The 27,990-nt window shown below is 43.8% G+C and overlaps 1 protein-coding gene across 1 annotated transcript; it reads right to left on the bottom strand.

Moving 5' to 3' along the window:
- LOC139387001 (aryl hydrocarbon receptor repressor-like) lies at positions 1–27,990 on the bottom strand. The gene is made up of 9 exons (XM_071132939.1): positions 27,924–27,990; positions 27,481–27,545; positions 26,115–26,296; positions 5,993–6,126; positions 4,825–4,914; positions 2,597–2,732; positions 2,137–2,270; positions 1,682–1,884; positions 1–1,331 (listed from the first exon to the last, which is right to left on the bottom strand). The coding sequence occupies exons 2-9, from the start codon at positions 27,543–27,545 to the stop codon at positions 284–286; spliced, it is 1,992 nt and encodes a 663-aa protein (XP_070989040.1). The 5' UTR covers positions 27,924–27,990; the 3' UTR covers positions 1–283.

Below are 27,990 nucleotides of genomic sequence, written 5' to 3'. Positions count from 1 at the left end.
CCTCACTATTATTCTACAATGTAAAAAATAAAGAAAAACCATGGAATTAGTAGGTGTCCAAACTTTTGACTGGTCCTGTAAATCTGAAAAAAAGTTATATTTATCTTGTGTGTCTTATGTACAAAGTCCTTATTAAAACACCTCTCTTTGCTTCCATATATTTTTGCTTTGTAACACTGCTGATTACCTGAGATTAAATAACTACCCACCCTGCCATATTATGCATCAATACAATAAAGAAGCAAGGTGGTGCCCAGATGGTTTATGAGATTTTTCATTGACCTCATTGCATGTAGATATATGGGTTTGGTTTGTGTACAATATCATTCAATGCACAGTTGTGAATCATATTTCTCTGCAGGGGTATTTGGCTAATGTCATGTCCATTGTCAGACCAAGGAGGTGAGTCCATGGGTTCCCTCTTTATAGAGTGGACCAGATGATTCCTGAACTCGTAGTTCAGTTTGTTGTCTTGCTGTATGTAGCCTTCATGCTCCACAGTACCATTCCCATACACATTGCTGACCATACAGTTTGCTCCCTGACTGCTACACAGAGGGTCTGAGTAAAGTATCCTATGATCCTTCTGAGCCCTGCTCCCCACTGGGTATAAGTATTTGTGGTATCCGTTGAGCGTTGGGCTCATGTTGGTCTTGTTCCTTTGGCAGGTGGTGTATTGGTCATAGTAGTCAGCCTCCGACTTCACCTGTGGTTCTTCTGAGTAGGCCATGCTGTAGCGCTTCTCATTCCCCACCCAGGCTAGGTTGTGGGGCATGCTGTAGATGTTGCAACCGTTCTCAGAGTCAGAGTCCTGCTCTGTCTTTATGGCTGTCTCAGGCAACACCATGCCATTGTAACAGTCAAGATGGCCGCCCATGTAGTTGTTGTCTGCCTTCATGCCGTCCTCACAGAAGCTCTCCGCCTCTGGGCTGTGGAGGCCTCCGTACAGTTTGTTCTGAGAGGCATCCTGTCTTTTAGCGTGATATCCTGGAGACATCCTGTAAGGTCCAGACTTCCCCAGGTTGTTGTACTTGCCTTGTCTGCATGGTATGTAGCTGCTGCTGGGGCCCTTTCTTATGGTGGACCCGGTGCGGATGTCCCATGGGTGATTAACGCTCTGAGCTTTGGGCCCACCACCCATGGAAGACAGGCAGAAGTTGATGGGCTCCTCCTGGGTGTAGTAACCATTGTTCCTATACCTGATGCCGTCTTTGGAGAGGGGTGTCCATGGGGTATAGTGGCAAGGGTCTCTGCTAGAGCTGCTGGACCAATTCAGAAGCAATACGTCACTGCTGTCACATGAACCTCTGGTGTTTCGATGCCTCTTGTCACTGTGGGAACACAAACAAAGATGACAGACAGCATTCCTTTATTTAGGAAAATGGCTAAGGAAAATATATCCATGGTCATGTATGCATTATATAATATTCTAGTTGTGTACATTTACAGTATGAAGTAGTAATTTGACTGAATTCAGCATACCCAGTGATTGGATTCTGAAACTGATGCTGTAATAAACATGCGTCTTAAAATGTAAATTGATTGTAAGCTAAATGGTGTACATGCCTGGCTCCTTCAAAAAGTGTTTAGTAAAACCATGATATAGACAAACACAGTATTTAAAAAAGAATGCTCACTGCTCAGCTCTCCCCATGCTCACCACTCCCACAGTACTGCTTACCTGTGCTTATCTGGTGTGGGGATGACGGGGCCCTTGTTCTTGTTCCTGATCGTCGTGCTCTTCATCTTCGGCTCTGTGATGGAGGGAATCATGAGGGGCACGGCCACACAGAACAGGGCCAGCTGGGGGGGCAGCAGTGCCCCGGAGTCTGTCTTTTGCTTCTGGCCCTGCAGGAACTTCAGGCTGCCCTGGAACTGCATGCTCTGCCAAACATAAAAAATCAATCAAACAATCAAAGTGAACTATAAAGCCCTTTTTATGTCAACATATATCTTCATAGTATTTGTGCTTTACAGTAACAGTAACCTAATCTAGACCCCCAAGGAGAAAGTGCACATACATTACTGAATAGCCAATCAGAATTGACTTCATACTGTGTGGAGCATAGCGGTTAATGCCGTTTGTAAAAGAGTGGATATTGTCAGGTACTTGTGCGAGCCAAGGTACTCACTCACCAGGAAGCCTGAGGTGCTGTCCAGCAAGCAACGGACTCGGGAAATGAAACAGCGCGTGAGGAAGGAGGTGCGCTCTAGAGGAACACCGTCAGGCTCCTGGGCATGGAAGAGACTGCTCATCACAAAGTCATCACCTACAGGACAGCCAAAGCATTTTTGTTAGTACAACCTATGTAATAAACGCTCTACTTTAAATTTGTTTTGGTCTCCTAACCACCAATATTACAGTGAGGGGTTTAGGATAGTATTGCAAATGACAAATAAAATACAGTATCCTTTCTTTCTTTCTGTGTCTTGTATACAGCAACTAATGTACTAATCCCTTTGTCCCTCTACAAAATGGTCATGAATGGAAACTAATGTAAATGACAAGTTGCATGTGATCATGAGGGGCTTTCCTGCATCCTTTAGCAGTTCCACAGAGAGACAAAGGTTCTGTTGATGGAAATGATCTACACACCAATTCCTGTGGCTGAGTGCTGGTCCAGGGAGGCCCCCTGGGTCCCGGGGTTCATGGCCCAGTGGAGTTGTCTTCTGAACTCCTGCCGCTCTTCCACATGGATATAATCAAAAACATTCTGGTGCATCACATCCGTCTACGGAGGAGAAGAGGGAGAGGGGAGGAGATGGGGAGGAGACGGGGAGGAGAGGGGAGGAGATGGGGAGGAGATGGGGAGGAGACGGGAGGAGACGGGGAGGAGACGGGGAGGAGACGGGGAGGAGATGGGGAGGAGAGGGGAGGAGAGGGGAGGAGACGGGGAGGAGACGGGGAGGAGATGGGGAGGAGACGGGGAGGTGACGGGGAGGTGACGGGGAGGAGAGGGGAGGAGACGGGGAGGAGATGGGGAGGAGACGGGGAGGAGATGGGGAGGAGACGGGGAGGAGACGGGGAGGAGACGGGGAGGAGACGGGGAGGAGTGGGGAGGAGACGGGGAGGAGACGGGGAGGAGACGGGGAGGAGACGGGGAGGAGAGGGGAGGAGAGGGGAGGAGACGGGGAGGAGATGGGGAGGAGACGGGGAGGAGACGGGGAGGAGAGGGGAGGAGAGGGGAGGAGACGGGGAGGAGACGGGGAGGAGATGGGGAGGAGAGGGGAGGAGACGGGGAGGAGACGGGGAGGAGAGGGGAGGAGACGGGGAGGAGATGGGGAGGAGAGGGGGAGGAGACGGGGAGGTGACGGGGAGGAGCAGTGGTAAAGGAGGAACGAGTCATCAAACATTCAGCCCTCCAACCAATTAACCCCCAGTTGTGTTTGGTCAACGCATTGACCTCCCCACTTAACCTGTGTCACGGTCGGGTGAAACACATCTATGGTCAGACGCCATGGAGGTTTCTAGACAGACACCGCAAGTGTCAGCCTGCAGCGAGCCCACTGAGAATTTAACTCTTCTGTTTTTCGGTTTCCCACCGCTGACCAGAAGGGTGTGGGAGGGAGGGAGGACCTTCTGTGACAGACTCGGTTCAATCAGCATCCCTCCCTCTATGTGGGAGATCTTGATTCTAAACATGGCATAAACTTCTTTTTTCAAATAATTGTTTTTGTAGATGAAAAGCTTAGATGTGAAACGAAAAGTCAGAATGTATAAAGAGCTTGTAACTGTGCTGTCATCATTACCGAGTGTGTTCAGTCATTTCAAACTGCTTTGTTTAACTGTTTGCCAGTCAAAGATCTATAAATGATGATTTAAATAAATAAAACTGAGGAGTAAATAGTGAAAGCATTAAGTAATGACTTATATACAATGTGTATCACAGCAGGGTAATTGGTGACAACAGTTGAATCGGTGAGGGATGAGTTATGACTCCCTGCAGTTTGCATGTATAATATAGATCCCCGACCTCCCCTCTCCTCAGTTAGTGGGATGATGGGTGGCCCTCCTCGCTGCCTTGTTTGTGCTTTGCGTGACACTAGAGCTGCTTGCATGAGGACAGACGCAACACTATCCTGATGAAAAACCCTGCAACCCCAGCCCACACTCGTAATTCCTCTCTTTTTTCCATCTCAGCTATACCCTCTGTTCATAAAACGACAGACTCCCACTAATATATTCAACCTTCCCATAATATCCGCTTCTTTTGCATGCAACGCTTTGAACACTTGCCCTGTGAAGCGCCCCGCTTGTTGAACACACAGCAACACCATCTCAATTCCCATCAGAGGAACGATCACTGTCTCTTTAGTCTCCTTCCCATGTTAAAACCCCAGCTTTAAATTAGGCCTAATAGAAAGCTATTCACTCAAAAAGGACAGTTACAAACTTGCAAAGTAAATTAAATGGAAAAGTTCCAGCTGTTTGCTTCTAGAATAAAATAAATGTTGTTAAAATCCAGTGAACTACACAATTGGCTATTTTCAACTTTTGACATGGTTGGTCATATGAATCTTTTTCATTCAACCACAGTTTGATTTCTGTTATGTTTAATTTAATTACTAAAAGGGCATGGCCTTGTAATAAAAAACAATTCTATGTCAATTTTGTTATGTTTTCTATTGTTGGTGGTTTACTATAAAACAGTTTTACAATGCTGTATAATGTTTCCTCAGAATGTAATTTTCTATGAAAGGCTTGTACAATGGTACTGTACTTCAACTACATTTATTACGGCTTGATTGATCATTGACCCTCAGTAGCAAAGTGAATTCTGATTTATCATGACTTTGAGAACACAAGGTGTGATTGAAACATACCTGATGAAAGCCCAAGTAGTCAACAATGGAGGTGGAGGTATAGAAGATCAACCCATCTGTGCTCACCACCAAGGCAAACCCAGTCAGGGACTAGAAGAGACAAGAGACAGACCCACATGTTAATACACAACGGCATTAACAGTCATGTTAAATGTCTGAACATGAATTCAGGATATCATCTCTTTTAATTGAATCAGAAAATGTTCTGTATATTTGTCCTCTGTATTTCTTATACTTTTCCAACACTTTCAGTATTACCAAAGTCAACATTTTGTTTGCCTTAAAACTTACATAATAAATGTCATTCATGCTGTATGTGTGTACTAAGAACACACAGGGGACAAACTTCAGTTGCACTTGATTGATGAGTAGTTTGTTGATAAATGTTTATTTCCGATAATGAATGGATATCGGAATGAAACATGCAAAATATTCTCTTCATGCCTCCTGATTTGAAGAGAAAAACAGGGAGAACTGGAGGAAACAACACACAAAGTTCCTCATTGACTTCTCTGTGTTGGCTGGTGCTGGAGCTGTTGTGTTTGACATTGTCGTGACTCTGGCCTGCTCCTTGGCAGGCCCTGTCACCTCCCGTCTAATTCAAGTCAGCCCAGGTCAGCTGGGCCCTCTTTTCCCACTCTCTGGTGTGATACTGACCTAACCGTGTCACCATCTTCATTCAGCAGCATCATGGTCGGCTGCTTTGGTGTCACGCTATTGTGGGAGGGGAGGGCGGGAGTTCGGGCAGGGCGGGGGTTTGGGGAGGACGGGTATTCTGAGACACGGAGGGCTGAGGGTAGTTCCGGGCGGAGGGTTGGTCTTACTCATCATCCAACCAGCTCCACTTTTGTGCCACGATATCATCAAGACATGTTCTAAACCTCAATAATCAATGTGGCTAAATTCAACTTTGTGTCATTTTTTCATTCAACAATTGTATTTATTGTGTATTTTAAGAAAAAACACAGTCAGGGCAGACTGCATTTCATTCTGTTTAATGAACATGTTGTATTTATGGTTTGTTAGTCTTAAGCTTAAGCTTTCACCAACTGGGCACAAGACTATGATGTCCCATTCCTTTCTGTTTTCCAGCCCTATCAGTCCTCTCATCAGTGATCTCTTGGGAGGACAAATCACAACCTGACCCTTCTGCTCCACTTGGTCTCACCTCCAGTAAGAGGTCACTCTCCACCACGCTGCTGCTGGTCCCCGGGGTCCCCATGGACAGGCTCTCTTTCCTGGTATCCTGGTGGTTCCCAGGCGACTCCATGATGTGCTTTCTGCATGGCTTCTCCTGGATGGCTGGATGAGAGAAAAAAAGACAACTTTCAAGGGACTAACAGGTTTATTACTGTAGATGTGGAGTGTATGATAAGTAATCAAAAAAATGTTTTGCCTTTACCTCCCTTATCTCACCTCATTTGCTCACATTGTATATAGACTTATTTTTCTATTGTATTATTGACTGCATGTTTGTTTTACTCCATGTGTAACTCTGTGTTGTTATTTGTGTCGAACTGCTTTGCTTTATCTTGGCTAGGTTGCAATTGAATAATGAGAACTTGTTCTCAACTTGCCTACCTGGTTAAATAAAGGTGAAATAAAAATGAAATAAATATCAGACGATTAGGGTACATTAAAAAAGGTAACTAATTCTCCATTCCAAAAGAACAATTCTCACAATTCAGATTTCAATTCATACTGATATGAACTCATTACTGCAATATGCACACACAGAGAGGCAGTACAGTACACACACACTGTGGTGACATGTTCCTAAAGGGTTCATATTTTCCGTTTATGAGGTATTTAACTTTTTTTACAGCATCATTTCCTATCTCCCTTTTTCTTGAAGTTATGATTAAAGGGTGTGTGGATCCTGCATTCTGTGTCCAGAGAGAGGCAGTGTTTACACCTGTCTCCCTGGGAAACACAGAGGAGAGAGAGGCAGTACAGTACCAGGCTGCCCCTGCTCCTGGTCCGCTCTGCTGCTTCCCTGTGCTGTGGCATCTTCCGGACGGCAAAGGAAGGGAGAGCACAGAGCAGAAGTGACTGTGCCCAGAGTGCGTGTGAGAGTCCCTGCTGTCTGACAGCCTTTGCGTGTTCACAGCACAAAGATACAGTATATTCACCAGCGGCACAAGGGGGTCAGGGAGGAAAATGGGCGGGAAATTGGCCCCAAGCCACCTCATTAGCGTATTCCCACCCTCCTGGCTCCCTGGCTGCCCCCTCCATGACTAAACCAGGAAATCCAGGTCAGGATCACTAGAGGGAGGAAGGGAGAAATGGATAGAGAGAGAGGGGGAGAGAGAGGGAGTAGGAGCTGGCTGGCTGAGGTGACACTGTCACGCAACTAAAACGTCTGTCAATCTCCTCCACATCCCTAACAGTGGTCTGGCGCCTGTTCAAGCCATTGCATGTAAGATGGCAAGCTACATTAGCCTACAAAGAATTTCATAATACCTACAGCTGTTAAATATTGACGACCGCTAACTTACACAGAATTCTCTGCCTAAACATTAGGCCCAAAATGCAACTGAAACAACATACCTAGTAGATGGGATAAATAATGCATGCAGTTACATTTATATGTATAGTGTTACGTACAAACATACGCTGTCAGGGTAATAACTAAGACTGTGGGAAATCCATGGCATTATTCCTTATGGAATTGTCCAAACATCATGTCCTTAAGTTGATATACCTTTTAGCATCAACAGTCTATACTGCATGCCATGACAACTGCATTGGTGAAAGCATGGATAACATGGAAATGCACTCTATCAATTGTATTATTTCTACTTTTAGGAGTGCGCTAATGGAGCTAACCCACAAACACATAGGCAAGCAGGCAAACACATGCACGGACATGAGCTAACACACACACGCTTGGTGGCAGGCACACACACACACACACACACACACACACCTCTGGGGATGATATGAAAAAAAACTGAATAGTAGTAATAGCAATCGTGCCAACAAATCCTCTTCCAGCCATTCCCTATTGGTCGGAAACGGCCAGCATATGCTTTGCTGGGAATTACTACAGACAACTTGGTATGTTTCATAGAAGGCACATTCAATATAATTTCCACTCACAATGGATGTTAATGCTCACTTACAACAAAGAGGTCACGACTTATATGAGGGCAATGATGAAGAGCACGCACATCTTTGCCCTTCCTAAGATAATGATACCACATACAGTACAAAGCATCTGAGCCTCATCTGGAAGAACCAGTGAAAACAAGAGAAAATTGTTTGCACAATATGTCCAGTTAGATTACCACTGGTTTGACATTTCCACATTCAGACAAACTGCTTGAACTGACCACAGGAACTCAATGGGAGAGGTGCCATTGTTACAGTCAATGATCATTACGCCTCAATCACAGCGGATCCAGTGAAATGTAAACACAAGCTTCCTTTAATACACTTGCCCTCAAACACACAATGGGCCATTCATATTTGCTTCTGTTGTCCTCACAGTCACAGCAAGGGCAAGGCATAAATCATTCAGATGACGTTTCATTCTTTAATCACGTTTACTGTACTCTTCCTTCAGAGGCTTGTGATGAGTATCTACTGTATCTGTTCTAGATGTTGTTTTATTCAGTAGGTTGTATGAGATGAACACTAAGCACTGCTTGTGACTGTATACAATAAGTATGATCAAATGGATCATATGGAGGGAGTGATCTTTGTCAAAGGTACGCACGCATTGTTACACGAGATGGAGAGGAGCCATACTAGTTAACTAGGTATGCCCAAAAAATGGACCTATTACCATCAACTGAAGAGTACATGGTGTGCTTGCTAGTTCTTAATTCACTGATGTATTTACAACGGAATCCACTAAAGTGGCTCTGGTTCATAACCACATCACAGCACCAATCACTCTTCATCAGGAGACTGAAGCTTTTGAAAGTACACCCAAATTGACTTTGACATTGAATTGCCTGGATGCTATTCCCTCTACTCCACGTAGTTTATTCTCTCTATAGTTGTCTCATGGCGTGATTCAAGCAGATAGAGTTGACTTCATCGGTCTGCCTGTGACACGATTTCTAATGAATGTTCCCTCCACAGTCCATGGAAATCCGACTCATCACAAGGATTCCTCATGTGATCGGTTGCAGGGCAAATCAGCACGCTAATCCAGGCCATGATTTCATTATCACGTGCTCCAGTTGGAGGTTTGGCTCTCCATTATCAATACAAACAGCAGTTTTCATCACGCAAGCCTGAAGTGGGGATCTGGGAGTGGTGCGTTGGGGTAGGAGGGGTGGGATTGCTGCTGGATGGATCCCAGCATCCACCACCACTACACATCACCTTTAAGGCCACATAACATCCCACCAACCCAGCAATCAGGCAGAGGCATACACCTGCTAGCGGGGAGGGAGAGATAAAGGGAAGAAGGGATGTGTAGCTGTGGAGGGGAAGGAACGACCGACTGAAGATAGAGTCAAGCAGTGGCGAGTGGCAAGCCAACAGTTACCTACCACCACTCACATCACCAGCCATTCCTTCTGTTCTGTCCATCACTCCCAGGCTGTGGGGAGTGGGCACGGGCAGGCAACCACTGCTTAGGACTTCAGAATAGCATGACATATACAGTACCAATCAAAGGTTTGGAGACACCTACTTAAACAAATCTAAATATATTTTCTATTTGAGATTCTTCAAAGTAGCCACCCTTTGCCTTGATGACAGCTTTGTACACTCTTGGCATTCTCTCAACCAGCTTCACCTGGAATGCTTTTCCAACAGTATTGAAGGAGTTCCCACATATGCTGAGCACTTGATGGCTGCTTTTCCTTCACTCCGGGGTCCAACTCATCCCAAACCATGTCAATTGGGTTGAGGTCGGGTGATTGTGGAGGCCAGGTCATCTGATGCAGCACTCCATCACTCTCCTTCTTGGTTAAATAGCCTTTACACAGCCTGGATGTGTGTTTGGTCATTGTCCTGTTGAAAAACAAATGATCAGTTCTTGCAATAATATGGACTTGGTATTTTACCAAATAGGGCTATCTTCTGTATACCACCCCTACCTTGTCACAACTGATTGGCTCAAACGCAATAAGAAGGAAATCAATTCTACAAATGAACTTTAACAAGGCACACCTGTTTATTGAAATACATTCCAGGTGACTACCTCATGAAGCTGGTTAAGAGCATGCCAAGAGTGTGCAAAGTTGTCATCAAGGCAAAGGGTGGCTACTTTGATGAATCTCAAATATAAAATATATTTTGATTTGTTTAACACTTTTTTGGTTATTACATGATTACATATGTGTTATTTCATAGTTTTGATGTCTTCACTAGTATTCTACAATGTAGAAAATAATGAAAATAAAGACAAACCCTGGAATGAGTAGGTGTGTCCAAACCTTTGACTGGTACTGTAAGTCAAACGACTGTAGCCAGCAATAGCATCCATGTTAATGTTGATGTGATGCTGCCTTGGAGGAAATAGCAGGAAAACTAATGATGCACTTGTGTTATGAAGCTCCAATATTAACACAGTCTTAAAGAGGTACAGTATCTATGGCTGGATGTTGTACTCTTAGTTGCCAAAATGTCCCTCTGGTGACTATTGACATGGGTTGGTCACTGCTGCTATACTGGCAGACTCTCACCAGAAACAAAAGAGGACAAAGTCAATTGTCCACAGACCATAAAAATGAAGGAATTGTTATTAGTGGACCAGACTTAATTCAGCTGAATGTTAACATGGTGAGACTGTTGAGGTCAAACTAGAAAATGTGAGAATACAAACCACCCATTTAAAGATGTTAAAAGCAAGCTTGGATCCCACAGTTTCTGTGCCAGGACTTAGTGACACGTTGACTGTGTCTGAAAAACAATACCATCCTTTATATATGAATATTGAAGCGGTTGTAAGATTGTCTGAGCGGTTTGCTGAGTGGCAGAAGAATCCTATTGTCTACCATCAGACAACGGACCCCTCCCCACTAGCTTCAACTATGTCATTGCTGACCTGAGCCAACACCCCAGAATAGTTCAAAACTACCTGGTGATATAAGAATAGGGGATTTGGAAACTCAAAAGTGTTTTGTTCTTTGGGAATAAGTCAAAGAGGAAAGAAATAGAGTGAATAAAAAAAAAGAGATAGCAAGCAACACCATTGCATGACTATTGCCTCTCCTGTACCAGTGTGAGAGAAACAGAAGAATGTGTGGGTGTGATTTCACCTGTTTTGTGTCAGCTGAGTAAATACTTCCTATCGAGAATGGGGAGGGGAACAGAAAATAACAGAGCAGGGAATTATTAGGTAAAAGGGGGGGAAGAGAGTGTGAAGCTGTGGGACTCCCAAAGCGTGCCGTGTAAATCCTTCCCCTGCACGGAATCCCAGGCGTTGCGTGAGGGGGGTTCCGGCGGCTCCCGCTCCTGCTCTCCTCCCGCCTGGCTCTGAGCGTGCTCTCTTTCAGTAACATCCCAACACTTTTCTGTGGTGTGCGGCATCACTCCACAACAGGCCCTGACAGGGTCAATGAGGCCTGAACACTTCAGGTTAAAAGCCTGCGGTGTGACAGACCCAACAGTGTTCAGACGTTTTAATCTGTCACCCTCATGGCACTCAACGCCTGTGCTGTGTTTCCGAGCCCAAATGGGGAGAATTTCACAGCAGACAATGGCTCATATACTGACACATATACATACTGTAATTTACACGCAATCCACTGACTGGAGCCAGGGCAGCTTTCAGTGCTTGACTGGAAAAACATGGTGGGGAGAATCTTTAAATCTGTGGTCTAAAAGGAAAGCAGATGTCTGCTACTTCACACATTGACACGGAACACATGAAAACAAAAGGTCCATAAACCAAGCTTCATTACTATAGGGGCATGCTGCACATCCAAATGCCGTATCTTTTTAAATAAAGAGTCAAATACAACAAGAATGTTTTCAGTTATAGAGCCGTTGTTGTAATAGTGAGGACAGTTAGCAACAGTCAAATAAAATTCCTACAGGTTGTTGTAAAAATACTCAGAGGACCACTAAGTAATATCGCTGAACTGAAGAATTGCATAGTTCATTGTTAATTTCAACAATATCTCAATTTGTGGTTGAAAATAGTATTTTTTCCCCACAGAAAAAGTTTGGTTCCAAATACACATTCCTTTCTCATATACTGTATCAGGCCTGATGCAACAGCTATCTGACTCTGACATGATAGATATACCTACAGCATGAAAGCTACAAAACTGTATCTTTATCTTTTGTTTTAGTAAAGAATATATTGAAAAGGACCAACCCTCTCTCTCCCTGGGATACACTGCTGGGGCTGTTGTTGATGGGAGGATACATGCTAATCAAACCCAGACACTCCCCTGACAGACAGTCAACGTTACATTTACAACCAGATGTGTGTTTATGCAGGGGAAATAGTGTCGGTGGGAATGGAATGACAACACTGCCCAAATGCTCTGGTTCATGATCTTTTTGTTGCGGTGCGTGAATGAGGACCCAAAAGCGAATCAACTTAAACAGAGCTTCTTTAATTACCAAACATAGGTAGGCTCAGATGGACCGGCAGATTCCGACAGGACAGGACAAGGTTACAGCAAACATGACGACAGTCTGGTTCAGGCATGAATGACACAAACAAACAAGAATCCGACAAGGACAGGAGCAGAAACAGAGAGAGATATAGGGACCTAATCAGAGGGAAAAAGGGAACAGGTGGGGAACGGGGTGAATGGGTAGTTAGAGGAGACAAGGGACAGCTGGGGGAAAGCGGGGGAGAAAAGGTAACCTAACACGACCAGCAGAGGGAGACAGGGTGAAGGGAAAGGACAGAGACAAGACAACATGACAGTACATGACAGTACCCCCCCACTCACCGAGCGCCTCCTGGCGCACTCGAGGAGGAAACCTGGCGGCAACGGAGGAAATCATCAATCAGCGCACGGTCCAGCACGTCCCGAGAGGGAACCCAACTCCTCTCCTCAGGACCGTACCCCTCCCAGTCAACTAGGTACTGATGACCACGGCCCCGAGGACGCATGTCCAAGATTTTACGGACCCTGTAGATAGGTGCGCCCTCGACAAGGATGGGGGGGGGGGGGGAAGACGAGCGGGGGCGCGAAGAACGGGCTTAACACAGGAGACATGGAAGACCGGGTGGACGCGACGAAGATATCGCGGAAGAAGAAGTCGCACTGCGACAGGATTAATGACCTGAGAGATACGGAATGGACCAATGAACCGCGGGGTCAACTTGCGAGAAGCCGTCTTAAGGGGAAGGTTCTGAGTGGAGAGCCAAACTCTCTGACCGCGACAATACCTAGGGCTCTTAGTTCTACGCTTATTAGCAGCTCTCACAGTCTGCGCCCTATAACGGCAAAGTGCAGACCTGACCCTCTTCCAGGTGCGCTCGCAACGTTGGACAAAAGCCTGAGCGGAGGGGACGCTGGACTCGGCGAACTGAGATGAGAACAACGGAGGCTGGTACCCGAGGCTACTCTGAAAAGGAGATAGCCCGGTCGCAGACGAAGGAAGCGAGTTGTGGGCGTATTCTGCCCAGGGGAGCTGTTCTGACCAAGACGCAGGGTTGCGAAAAGAAAGACTGCGTAAGATGCGACCAATAGTCTGATTGGCCCGTTCTGCTTGACCGTTAGACTGGGGGTGAAAGCCGGAAGAGAGACTGACGGAAGCCCCAATCAAACGGCAAAACTCCCTCCAAAATTGAGACGTGAATTGCGAACCTCTGTCCGAAACGACGTCTGACGGAAGGCCATGAATTCTGAAAACATTCTCGATGATGATTTGTGCCGTCTCTTTAGCAGAAGGAAGCTTAGCAAGGGGAATGAAATGAGCCGCCTTAGAGAACCTATCGACAACCGTAAGAATAACAGTCTTCCCCGCTGACGAAGGCAGTCCGGTGACAAAATCTAAGGCGATGTGAGACCACGGTCGAGAGGGAATAGGAAGCGGCCTGAGACGGCCGGCAGGAGGTGAGAAAAATACGCGCATGGGTGGACCTTGTCGTCAGAGAGGGAGCGCTGAGAAAGGATGGCTCCCACTCCCACCTCTGACGCGTCAACCTCGACAACGAACTGTCTAGAGACGTCAGGTGTAACAAGGATAGGAGCGGATGTAAAACGATTCTTGAGGAGATCAAAAGCTCCCTGGGCGGAAACGGACCACTTAAAGCACGTCTTGACAGAAGTAAGGGCTGTGAGAGGAGCTGCCACCTGACCGAAATTACGGATGAAACGACGATAGAAGTTCGCGAAGCCGAGAAAGCGCTGCAGCTCGACGCGTGACTTAGGGACGGGCCAATCAATGACAGCTTGGACCTTAGCGGGATCCATCTTAATGCCTTCAGCGGAAATAACAGAACCGAGAAATGTGACGGAGGAGGCATGAAAGGTGCACTTCTCAGCCTTCACAAAAAGACAATTCTCTAAAAGGCGCTGGAGGACACGTCGAACGTGCTGAACATGAATCTGGAGTGACGGTGAAAAAATCAGGATATCGTCAAGGTAAACGAAAACAAAGATGTTCAGCATGTCTCTCAGGACATCATTGACTAATGCCTGAAAGACAGCTGGAGCGTTAGCGAGGCCGAAAGGAAGAACCCGGTATTCAAAGTGCCCTAACGGAGTGTTAAACGCCGTCTTCCACTCGTCCCCCTCCCTGATGCGCACGAGATGGTAAGCGTTACGAAGGTCCAACTTAGTGAAAAACCTGGCTCCCTGCAGGATCTCGAAGGCTGAAGACATAAGAGGAAGCGGATAACGATTCTTCACTGTTATGTCATTCAGCCCTCGATAATCTATGCAGGGGCGCAGAGACCCGTCCTTCTTCTTGACAAAAAAAAACCCCGCTCCGGCGGGAGAGGAGGAGGGGACTATGGTACCGGCGTCAAGAGCTACAGACAAATAATCTTCGAGAGCCTTACGTTCGGGAGCCGACAGAGAGTATAGTCTACCCCGGGGGGGGGTGGTTCCCGGAAGGAGATCAATACTACAATCATACGACCGGTGTGGAGGAAGAGAGGTGGCCCTGGACCGACTGAACACCGTGCGCAGATCGTGATATTCCTCCGGCACCCCTGTCAAATCACCAGGCTCCTCCTGTGAAGAAGAGACAGAGGAAACAGGAGGGATAGCAGACATTAAACATTTCACATGACAAGAGACGTTCCAGGAGAGGATAGAATTACTAGACCAATTAATGGAAGGATTATGACAAACTAGCCAGGGATGGCCCAAAACAACAGGTGTAAAAGGTGAACGAAAAATTAAAAAAGAAATGGTTTCACTATGATTACCAGAAACAGTGAGGGTTAAAGGTAGCGTCTCACGCTGAATCCTGGGGAGAGGACTACCATCCAGGGCGAACAAGGCCGTGGGCTCCTTTAACTGTCTGAGAGGAATGTCATGTTCCCGAGCCCAGGTCTCGTCCATAAAACAGCCCTCCGCCCCAGAGTCTATTAAGGCACTGCAGGAAGCTGACGAACCGGTCCAGCGTAGATGGACCGACAAGGTAGTGCAGGATCTTGAAGGAGAGACAGGAGTAGTAGCGCTCACCAGTAGCCCTCCGCTTACTGACGAGCTCTGGCCTTTTACTGGACATGAAGTGACAAAATGACCAGCGGAACCGCAATAGAGACAGAGGCGGTTGGTGATTCTCCGTTCCCTCTCCTCAGTCGAGATGCGGATACCTCCCAGCTGCATGGGCTCAGCACCCGAGCCGGCAGAGGAAGATGGTAGTGATGCGGAGAGGGAGGCGACGGAGAGCGCGAGCTCCTTTCCACGAGCTCGGTGACGAAGATCAACCCGTCGCTCAATGCGAATAGCGAGTTCAATCAAGGAATCCACGCTGGAAGGAACCTCCCGGGAGAGAATCTCATCCTTTACCTCTGCGCGGAAACCCTCCAGAAGACGAGCGAGCAAGGCCGGCTCGTTCCAGCCACTGGAGACAGCAAGAGTGCGAAACTCAATAGAGTAGTCTGTTATGGATCGATTGCCTTGACATAGGGAAGACAGGGCCCTGGAAGCCTCCTCCCCAAAAACAGATCGATCAAAAACCCGTATCATCTCCTCCTTAAAGTCTTGATACTGGTTAGTACACTCAGCCCTTGCCTCCCAGATTGCCGTGCCCCACTCACGAGCCCGTCCAATAAGGAGAGATATGACATAGGCGACACGAGCAGTGCTCCTGGAGTAAGTGTTGGGCTGGAGAGAAAACACAATATCACACTGGGTGAGGAACGAGCGGCATTCAGTGGGCTCCCCAGAGTAACACGGCGGGTTATTGATTCTGGGCTCCGGAGATTCGAAAGCCCTGGAAGTGGCCGGTGGATCGAGGCGGAGATGGTGAACCTGTTCTGTGAGGTTGGAGACTTGGGTGGCCAGGGTCTCAACGGCATGTCGAGCAGCAGACAATTCCTGCTTGTGTCTGCCTAGCATCGCTCCCTGGATCTCGACGGCTGAGTGGAGAGGATCCGAAGTCGCTGGGTCCATTCTTGGTCGGATTCTTCTGTTGCGGTGCGTGAATGAGGACCCAAAAGCGAATCAACTTAAACAGAGCTTCTTTAATTACCAAACATAGGTAGGCTCAGATGGACCGGCAGATTCCGACAGGACAGGACAAGGTTACAGCAAACATGACGACAGTCTGGTTCAGGCATGAATGACACAAACAAACAAGAATCCGACAAGGACAGGAGCAGAAACAGAGAGAGATATAGGGACCTAATCAGAGGGAAAAAGGGAACAGGTGGGGAACGGGGTGAATGGGTAGTTAGAGGAGACAAGGGACAGCTGGGGGAAAGCGGGGGAGAAAAGGTAACCTAACACGACCAGCAGAGGGAGACAGGGTGAAGGGAAAGGACAGAGACAAGACAACATGACAGTACATGACACTTTTTATAAAACAACATATTTTTGTAATATTAAAAACATGAGAATTACCAACACCAATCTCAGATGTCAGAAACCATGGTGATTGGACTAACATTGACCATCATAATGACTCTTTACCTCCAAACTTTGAAGGGGGAAAAAAACTCTCAATTCTGGATTTAAGGCAATCATTTTAATCCACTGACAATTAATCAAGGAGAGCAACGAACACCTACCCCCAAAATAATGCCTTTGTAGGTTTTGGAACTATTAGTGATCTAATTTGCTTATGTAATCAGATTTTGAGCTATGGCCAACCAACTATGTGTAGAATTACCCAAATGATATACCCTCAATTCCATTCCACTTTCGAAATCAGTCTTCAGAATTCCAGGCCAGCAGGCCCTCGTAGTTGTTCCATTAACTATATATAATGCCATTGTTGTAGGTTTTATGTTTGAGAGACAGCCATTTAGCCAAGGAGCAGATTGCATAAAAGCCAAGTGACATCATGGGAGTCATAAAGAAGAGCCGAAAATAATCTTAATACCAATCTTGGTTTATGTGTTGTTCTGTATGGTTGCTTGCATGCAAAATAAAACTGAGCACACAAAAAAGCAAGCCGGGGTTGAGTAGAATGTGTTTTCAATAAGTATTTGTCCCGCCTTGCATTAAAGGTCCAATGCAGCAGTTTTCATCTCAACATGAAATAATTCCTGGGTAAGTACCTTACTGTGATTGTTTTCAATTAAAATTGTTAAAAAGAAACTAAAATAGCTTCTCAAGCAATTTTGTTTGGACTGTCTGGGAGTGGTCTGAGTGGAGAGGGGGAAACTGAACTAACTGGTGATGTCACCTGGCAGGCCAAATCTCCATCCCACCCAAACAGGCTAGAAATTCAGGCCGGGTCTTTTCAAACAGCTCTTATGCTAAAAGGGCATTATCATCATTTTCACAATATTGTTCCAACCTCTGTTGAGTGAAAAAAAAAAAACAGCAGCGTTGCAGTTCTTGACACAGTCAAACCGGTACACCTGGCACCTACTACCAAATCCCGTTCAAAGGCACTTACATTTTTTTGTCTTGCCCGTTCACCCTCTGAATGGCACGCAAACACAATCCATGTCTAAATTGTCTCAAGGCTTAAAAATCCTTCTTTAACCGGTCTCCTCCCCTTCATCTACACTGATTGAAGTGGATTTAACAGGTGACATCAATAAGGGATCATAGCTTTCACCTAATCAATGTATGTCATAGAAATAGCAAGTGTTCCTAATGTTTTATACACTCAGTGTATATAAATCACAGGAAAATCACATTGTTGACTGCACTGGGCATTTAATCAAATCCAACATAAAGCCACTGACCTTTAAAGAGCGACTGCCCCTGAAACCAACCAATCTCTTGAAAATGGCCAATGTGGCATCGATATGAGTCAGAAACCTTTATTCTAGTATCAAAATTGACTAAAAAGTATAAATAAAATAATTTTGGTATAAAGTCAGACTTGTTTAAAACAGTTTGGAACCTCAGTGCGTCACAACGAGTAAATTAAGGATGGGTTTGGATTACAATAATGTCAACAAATCATGCTGCCTTTTGCCAAACTCCACGTGTAATTCACACCTCCGCCCTCTTTGTGTCCCTTCATTAAGTAGGGCTCTGTTGTTTCATCGCCCCCAACGCAATCAAAGGTCACGGCCGTTTGAGACTGAAAAGCCCTAGTATACCACAGAAGAAGAAAAAAATACTCAACTGACCACTCTAATAATGAAAATAAATGTTCTCAAAAATGGAAGGCAGTCGGGAGGAGGCAAGATCAGGTGGGGCCATTCTAGACAAAGACAGGGCATATCAGTACACTTGTAACAACTTAAGCATCACAAAACATCTATTTGATCAAATAGGCCACACGCAGCAAATAAGCCATTACATTTTTTGTGAACGAAATTTGACACACTCATTGATACCTGGGTCTTATTCACAAGGGTGCCCTGATTACAGCAATGCAACAATCGAACACTATATGAAACAAAACAGCAATCAAATGACAGCAAATTACCTTTGAATAGGTCAATAGCCTACAGATTAATATGAGCAAAACGCAATTGCTGAATTTATGTAGATATTCTACACTAAGTGTTTTGTTAACTTTCAAATGTAGGAACAGATCCATGTAGAATAAACCCTTTACATAATACCATAGAAGCAGTGTTCTACTAGTATACTGTAGCAATGTGCACCTTTCATTGTCATTGCCAGCCAATACAGATACTGTGCTACCGCCATTTTGTCTGGTGTTAATGGGGCTACCTTTGCAAACATGTCAGAGTGGTGTCCCATATACAACAGGAGTTCCCTGATCCTGGTGCAGAATACACAGGGTTTCTCCCTCCCCATATTGACTAATACCATTCAATTGACCTTGTCACGCTGTCTTGTCAGACCCAGTTGTAAGTATAAAACAGCAAGATTTATCTCAAAAGATTGTCATACAAACCAGCAAATGTAGAGGCTAATAACAATTGCCCATGAGCATTTCTCTCTAAAACACATCTGCCAGTAGAGTAATGAGGTAGAGAAGTGAATTAGACAAGAGGAATATGCAGCTGCCAAGCATAAGCAATGCCATGACTAATGCATTCAGACCAGAGCCTTTAATTCTTTAATTTCATTGGCTTGGAACATGTATACAGCAGTACTACACAAAGCAAAAAAGTCTGGGTGGCTATGGATGGGTAAAAAGTATACGAAATAATGACATCAAGGACACCAAATAAATATATCAACCTTCTAAACGCTGACTTAACTACGCTATAAATGTCATAGAAAGCTTTTAAGAAAGGTACAGTATAATAACTCACATTGAAGTCAATGGAGCTTCCTGCTCCATACCACCTCTAGACTGGGTATGTGAATCAATCTTAACATCTGTAAAAACGTATGTCCTGGTCTCTGTGTAGTGCTGTAAAGGCAATAAGGGTCACTCATTTCTGCAGGGCTGGTCTTCTACTCGTTGCACTGATCTACAGATCGTTTTCATAACCGTTTCTGAGGTCAGAACCCAGTCTGCTGCAGTCACGCAACTGCTCGGCTGGTGAGCTTAACTACACCACTACTACACGAAGAGCCTCTTAAAGAGACCGTGTGCCGACTTCCTAAGAGGCTAAAAGTCATTACTCAGTCACAAGTAGTTACAGTACTTACCTGTATCAGGAGGGCTCTACTGTTACTAACACTGTGAGGTTTTCCTCCTCAATGGCTCTAAGAGCAAACATGTTCACCTCTCGTCCTTGTATTTTTGAGTGATACCTTTGTATCAATCACTGGGTTTTGTGAGGTGAACTGGATGAGAGGCAGGGAGGAGGTTTTCATTTCTAGGACTGATTTGCAGGTTAGTGTCTTTCATGACGAATCTTGTTCTGGAGGCAGCTCTGCAGTGGTCACTAGCCGGCACAGACACAAAGTCGTAAAATCTGATTTAAACCTAAACATAACCTTACATTTTTTTTTCTTCATTTTTACAATATATCCAATTTTTACTTTGCAGCTGGCCCATATAGCGGAAATCACTCAGTTCTGCCTACAGGACTAGACTCATCCCAATAAACGTCAACCTGCAACATTTCACCCTTGCTGATTGACATTACTGTGAGTAGCTACTACAGTAATGCGAGTCTTCAGAGGGTCCGTGTAAGGTGCAGAGGAGAGGATAAATCACTGGGAATCTCAAGAAGAGTGGCGCAGCGGTCTAAGGCACTGCATCTCAGTGCTAGAGGCGTCACTACAGACCCTGGTTCGATTCCCGGCTGTACCACAACATTGATTTGGAGTCCCATAGGGCGGTGCACAATTGGCCCATCATCATCCGGGTTAGGGTTTGGCTGTCATTGTAAATAAGAGTTTGTACTTAACTGACTTGGCTAGTTAAATAAAAGGTTAAATCAATAAAAAAAATCTCCAAAATAAAGAGAAGCCTATATAAACATCAGTGAAGTTACTTGAGGAGCGAAATCTGAAATCTAAATAAGACTACTTACTTTCACAGCCATGTTGAACCTACATATTATGAAATTATATCATTGTTGTTTACACATTACCGTAACTACCATAATATACCTACCTAATTTAAAAGCTTAATTAACAAATTAATTCAACTCAATTGTTACTGCCTAAATCCCCAGTCCGAGATCTTATCTTTCAGTTTTCAGGGGTTTGTTCACGTATGGTTCACATATGGTGCTGTCCTGCAGTCTGCAGATGGACAACTTATCCCTAGTAATGGTAGCTCTTCCAACACCAATTAGGTTACAGGCCAAAGTGACACCCAAGCTGATGGAAGCAATTGTGCGTCTGTCTCACGAGGGCGACAGAGCTGGTGAGAAGTTTAGCTATCATCTTAGTTCTAATCAGAGATTACGTTCTTGAGACGATAGAGTTGTATATGAAGTGACAAGTGGTAGAGTGACTAGTCCGAAGAGCAGTTGGATTTGTTGTAGAAAATCATGTCCGTTGAAACACTAGAAGCCCTGAAGATGGTATGCTACTACTGTATGCTATTACAGATGATCAACCCCTGTCATCCTCACTTTTGAACATTTGTCTATTTGTCTGTTTGCATTAACATACATTTGTTGTCTTGCAGCTTTCATTGTTATCATGCCAAAATGCATCACAGTATCAGTGGTGAAAATGCTTGTTAAGAGGGTGTGACTAGAGATTAAGCTGATGGAATGTTTTTTATGATCTGATGTCACATTAAAAATCACAGTTTAGACAAAAGGGCTTGTGCCAAATCAGTTAGCACTGCAGTCTCTGCAATAAGACCAAGAGTAGTGCCCCTGCCTTATGACATATTGGGGTCACTACCTCACGCTATTGCATGCAGACAAATCAGAATATATTTTCACTCCGTGAATATCGCCTTTGAGCTGATTGAACACTTTAACCGATAATCTGGTGACTGAATATCAGTGAAAAGCAGTAAAAATACAAAAAATACATTCACTGGATCAAACATACTGTACATACTATATGATATAATATGACATCTGTAAAGAATGATAATCATTTTCAATGATAATAATTATGTGTTACAAACAGAACAAGCTAAATTAATTGTACCCTTTTCTAAAAACACATGAAGAGAACAATAGCTTTCTGGATTAAGTGTAACAACAAATGGGATTTGAGAAAAGCTAATATGATTGTAAATTATCCTGGCCCATATTAGAATCGGGAGTTAATTGCTTGGATCCATTGGAAGGAATGTTTCTGATCCGTATTGAAAAACAGTCTATTCAAACATGATGACTAGAAACAAGAGGGAACTGGAATTTCCCCGATCTGCACGCAAGCTGAAGGGAATCTGCCAGAGAAGGTTTTGCAGCTGCCAAACAGCAGTGTAACACTCTGCCCTCCAGTAAACATGGAGATGGGAGAACTCAAGACCTCTTCTGTTTACTGGTTCCATTTTAGCCCCTTGATGATAAACACTACATGTAACTGGAATGAGAAATAAGGAACTGGAACCAGACTGCAGTGTGAAACATCACAATTCAAAGCATTCACAGTACTTACACCAAAAGGTTTTACATAAAAGTAATGCTTTCTCATTGGTACTCATTGGTATGTGCCTCTCTTTGTACCAACTGTATAACATTTCAAAACCCTGTCACTCATCACTCTCAATGTCATTAAATCAAACCTAGAACATTTTCTGCATTTCCCTATGAAGACTATCAGTCTGTACATACAGTGTGTTTCCAGAAGAGCATTTAAAGGTTATGGACGATTACCCAGTCTACCTCTCTTGCTTTCATGTGGTCAAATCCACTCACCTGGCAGCGCCTCAAATACATTAGCTCGGATTAGCTTCATTTTAATTACTTAATTTGGCCACATCTGGGATATAATTCCCTGAAAGTCGGATCTGATTCAACAATTTAGGTACAGTATATAATTATTTGATTTGATTATAACCAATTCAAATTGTGTTTACAATACGCGACAGATCATAAACAAAATCAGAAAATAATCACATTTGAAAGCCATCATTCATATTCACACACAGCATCCTCCTCGTGTCATGTGAAGGCATCAGATTCCGACCAAGCAAAGCTGATCTATAAAACCCAACATTGTGGCATAGTGCACTTGGTACATACCTTTCTTTCTTGAGCATTACAATGAGCCCTGAGGGCAGCCCCGGGCCTTGCCAGGGAGCAGTCACGCGATGTACTCGGGAGAAAGTGGAGAATTCATTAACTCTCTGATCTGACTATGCCTTCCCTGACACTTTCACTAGTGCACAATTACTCCCTCATGTGCTGGAGCACATCACAGCTTCCTAATATCTTTCATGATCTTTTCCCCCGTTACTCTGTATTCCACAGAAATACACTGTCATGTCGGCTCATAGAAATCAAACAGGCAAGTTAGCTGGCGCTGACAAGACGCTCAGCATACATCAAGCTTCAGGTAACACTTTAGGAACAGGCAGCATGGAAAATGACATGATTTCTATGGACTTTTGGGGATTCTTATGAATCCATCACATCCTTTTCTAGTCTGATCAAAGAGAAGCCTTTTCATGATGAATGTGCAACAGGCAGTATCAGAACCATGGTATTATTTACCATTGACACTGTGATCCTACCTGCAAGGACACATACCTGAAACCACAGTGAGCAGTGTAGTTTGTACTAGTTCTATCGTTTTATATTGACGTTTTAGTCATTTAGCAGGCGATCTTATCTGGAGCGACTTACAGGAGCATTTAGGTTTAGGTGCCATGCGCAAGGGCACATCCCATGCTCAGTGATTCAAACCAGTGATCTTTCGGTTACTGGCCCAATGCTCTTAACCGCTAGGCTACCTGCCACCCCATCACTTTACCTGCCCTTTTATAATTGAGCTCACTGCAATGAAGTGAAGTGCATGCCTCAATCCTATTAACCACTCTGTGAGCTTATTGCGATCAGCAGTGAAGACCGTACAAGAGTGCGTGATGTCTAAATGGGCCTGATGAACAGAACCTGACAAGGGGAACCACAGCTGCTGACAAAAAGGAGGAACAGTACATAGCACAACTTGTACTGCACACCCATTCATAAGGCCATAGGGGTTTACAGCGTTATTATGCTCCTGTGTGGCTAAGTCGGTAGAGCATGGTGCTAACAACGATTCCCGCTGGGACCACCCATACATAAAAATGTATGCACACATGACTAAGTCGGCTAAGGGCTGTTCTTAGGCACATCGCAATGCGGATTGCCTGGATACAGCCCTTAGTCGTGGTATATTGGCCATATAACACAAACCCCGAGGTGCCTTATTGCTATTATAAACTGGTTACTAAATTAATTTGAACAATAAAAATAAATGTTTTGTCATTCCCGTGGAATACGGTCTGATATACCACGACTGTCAGCCAATCAGCAGTCAGGGCTCGACCCACCCAGTTTATGATATATGATATATCCTTATACAGTATCCTTTAAAAGAACAGCATCGATCCCCCTTACTCACACACTGTGTCAGCTGAATGAGATACGTCATCAAGATTGTTCACAAATGTACTTAGCAAATAGCACACAAAATGAGAGATGACTGAAAAACAAGAAAACCACAGTTCTGGCACACATCCTGTGTTAGTGGTGTAACAGCTACAGCATTGTCTCAGGCTGTAGCTGTAAATAACATCTGCTCTAAACTTGAAGGTTTGTAGGGTGCTAAAAACCTATTAAAAAACAACCACCTGTTGAAACTGGAATATATTCTTGTGTTTAAGGGTCAAATCTTAACCAATATTTGTAGTGCTTCATTTAGTCTTATCCAGGGGTCATAAAATCAGACTTGGTGATCAACTCGGGAAGTTGAGTACTGGGTGATCAAATTTGAGCATAATTGTGCCCGACAACAGTCCAACAATAGTGTTGGGACAACAAAGGATTTCGTTCTGCTGCATGCTGTGCTCTCAGCTTGTCCTTGATGGACCAAAATATTTAGTGGTTTGGGGTCTGCCACTCACGCCTTTTGTTGTGCAGTGCCAATCTACACAATTATTGACATGAGATTATTCATGCAAAGATACCCACCAGCTCCAGCATGGCCACAGAAAGAGACAAGCTCATTACATCCCTAATGAGGGAAAGTGCTTTAATATTTGTTTTCTGTTCTGCTGTAACTGTAGATGGGAGATTTCAATTGGACAATACAATTACTTTAAGTTTGTAGCTATTGATATTAGTGAAAAGAGCAGAGCTACTAATTTCCGTCATTAGATAGCATATCTATCCTTTTTGTTCAAAACAGGTAAGCTACCTCCAGTATGAGCTTTGCCTTTGATGCAATTCAAAGCTTTAAAGATGTACAGTATATTGCAAAGAAGTCATAAATAGCTGATGGCTGACACCTCATTTAACATGTGGCCATTTGAGTCAAAACCTGTTCTGAATCAAATTAAGTTAACACATGTAGCAACCCCACCTTGACCTAACATATTTAATTACAGAAGGGACTGGAAATGACACAGAAAAAAATAAGAAGGTACATTTAACCAACATATAAATAAGCATATTGCAATAGTTCATATAGGCTACCAGGCATGTTAATCCAATACAATGATCAAGGGTGCCACAGTGGCGTCATGCATGCATGGGTAAAATATCTGTTTGGTCATGTTTTCCACCTTCATTTTCTCAATGTAGTAAACCTTGTCAAATACGTAGAAAAGTAGGAGAGAGGTAGGAGTGTGCATGGTGAAAATATCAAAAGGCTCGTGATGTCTTGTATGCCTGCTGTAGCGGTCCATGAGATAAACAGCAGAGCACATGTAGAACATAGTTCAGCACTACTTCAGAAACTTCAGCTCTTATCTAATGACCATCTATCTAGCTGTCTGAATGTGTTACACCCAGCCTGATGATTCATACCACCCCTTTTGTATGATAAATAACATTCTTTCAGCTGTCTAAATGTTGTCTAAAATGTTGTCTAAATGTTCTCATTAATAATGTTAACAGAATTATGGCTTCATGACAGGGAAGCAGCACTAGGGTAAAATAAGTGTGGCAGCACAGTGGATGTGATGCAACTCAAGTGTACAAAACAATATTTTCATTATAAAAACAAATAAACTTTGTAAGGTTGTGATAATGAATTGCACAGTACTGTATGCATATGATATAGAATGTACACTAGTGCACCATAAAGTGTGACATCTAATATACAACAGATCCTGCAGTAAAAATAAATCATTTTCATACTACAGTATAGGTTGTAATCTTAGCATTCAGGGCCAAAACCCGCATGCTCGCTGTCACGATAAGGTGTACCTGCTGTCCCGAGAGACTGTATAGGGTGTAACTGCACCACATGGGGACGCTGTGCTGTCCGTACCTTGAAAGAAGCTTTTGACCCGGAGGTAGCTGACGCTGAGGCGGAGCACTGAGAGCTTGTCCAGTTTGGAGATGATGTCTGGGGTGAAGGGTAGGAGACTGGCCAACCGCTCCAGCTCTGCATTCAGACGGTCACGGTGCCTCTTAGACGGGTTGGTCTTCTGGTTGGCCGCTGTCTGTTTTCTGTCAGATATAGAGCCAAATAATTTAGCAAGGTTAATTGATGTTATGAAAAATAAATAATCTAGGAAGTATTAGATCAATCTCCTGAGGCCAAAAATACAGTGCTATTTCCCCAATGATGACTGGTTTATTCAATAAGCAAGCATGCATTAATGACATGCATTAGTCTCCTCTGGTATATTAATCAATAGTTATTGGAACCTGTATCATGTCTAAGGGGATATTTTGAGAATGGTCAGGGGTGGTCTGTGGGGTCTGAGAAACAGTCAAGTCCTTGAGTAAAAAGTAAAAACAACAATGACTAAATAATGAAGAGGGAAAGCCTCTGTAGCTAGCAGGTCCTTCAACAGAATAATGCTGAAGAGACAAATGCTCACAGATGAGCATGAACTATATCAAATAAACTGGTGTAACAGGTGTACTGTACCAAATCTTACTCTCCAATGTAATAATGTAAATACATGGTATTAGCACCACAATTCAAAGTGTAACCAAATACCCTTGGAAATAAACACAATATAACAATGAATGCTTTTGGGTTTGATGCTCTGTTTAAATTGTAGCCTATGTTTGAACATAAATTATTTTTGTCAATTAATTTACAAATGTGTGGAATATCTATCAATGCCAGACTTTAAACAAGGTTACTGTCATTATAGAATATATTTTAGTTTGCACATGTAACCAACAGGTATGCATTTCATGTGAGATGAACTACTAAAATCAAATAGGTTGATTCTAAGAACTCATGACTACTATTGTGTTGTCATGTGTTGCTGCCATCTTTAGGTCTCTCTTTATGTAGTCATGTCGTGATGTGTGTTATGTCCTATAATTGTATTATATATTTTTTATTTTTAATCCCAGCCCCCATCCCCACAGGGGGCATTTAGCCTTCTGGTAGGCAATCATTGGAAATAAGAATTTGTTCTTAACTGACTTGCCTAGATTAATAAAAAATATATATTATTATTGAATGTAACAAGTCACTTTTGTACAACTTTTGCACATGTCAAATAGAATCATTCATTCATGATCGGTAGTGTGCAACAGATGAGAAATAGATGGTTGCATTATTCCAATCATATAGCTTGCTTGATAAGATAGGTCAATTATGATTTATTTAATCAAATAAAATAAAACATTCAATACATAAGTGACAATATCTGGTAGTGGTACTCAACTGTTTTTGGATGGGCTTCCTTCTCTTCCTCCCAGCATATAAGCAGTCCCCAGGTGGAATCATCATCTGAGTCAATTAACATGAATGCATTACTGGTCTCAAGAAGACAAAGCCTACACAAAGGGCATATTACGATAAAGAGGTCGCAAGTCCCCTTCAAGCAACAATACGGATTGGTGTTTAATATTTATTCATTCATCTATCACAATAAACAACGGTAAGAGCTGCCACAATGAAACTCATTTAGCATCCCGTTATTTCACAACACCCGCATACGTTTACATTCCGGGACCAATGGCATAATAGCGTGGAAAAGTGTAATGCGTAGTAGCCTAAGCGTAGGCATACTAAACCATCGATTCAAGGGAAATTACCTTTGCTGATACATTTTTTTAATTAACACATCTACTAGCTTACATATTGTATACAAATGTAACAACTCACCTAAAGGCTGTTCCAATCAATTTGCAAATTAAAGTTAATAGGCAGTCCTCAACCGTCTAGAGCCCCG

Source organism: Oncorhynchus clarkii, chromosome 28, assembly GCF_045791955.1.
Source record: "Oncorhynchus clarkii lewisi isolate Uvic-CL-2024 chromosome 28, UVic_Ocla_1.0, whole genome shotgun sequence".
Classification (NCBI taxonomy): domain Eukaryota; kingdom Metazoa; phylum Chordata; class Actinopteri; order Salmoniformes; family Salmonidae; genus Oncorhynchus; species Oncorhynchus clarkii.
This window is presented reverse-complemented; position numbering and strand designations above follow the sequence as displayed.

Bases quoted from the DNA above. Each gene is read 5' to 3' on its own strand.
- LOC139387001 (XM_071132939.1), bottom strand. From the start codon at position 27,545: ATGATGATTCCACCTGGGGACTGCTTATATGCTGGGAGGAAGAGAAGG. The intron at 26,297-27,480 runs GTTGAGTACCAC...TATATCTGACAG, and splicing joins AGGAAGCCCATCCAAAAACA to AAAACAGACAGCGGCCAACC. The intron at 1,885-2,136 runs GTGAGTGAGTAC...TATGTTTGGCAG, and splicing joins ACAGCACCTCAGGCTTCCTG to AGCATGCAGTTCCAGGGCAG.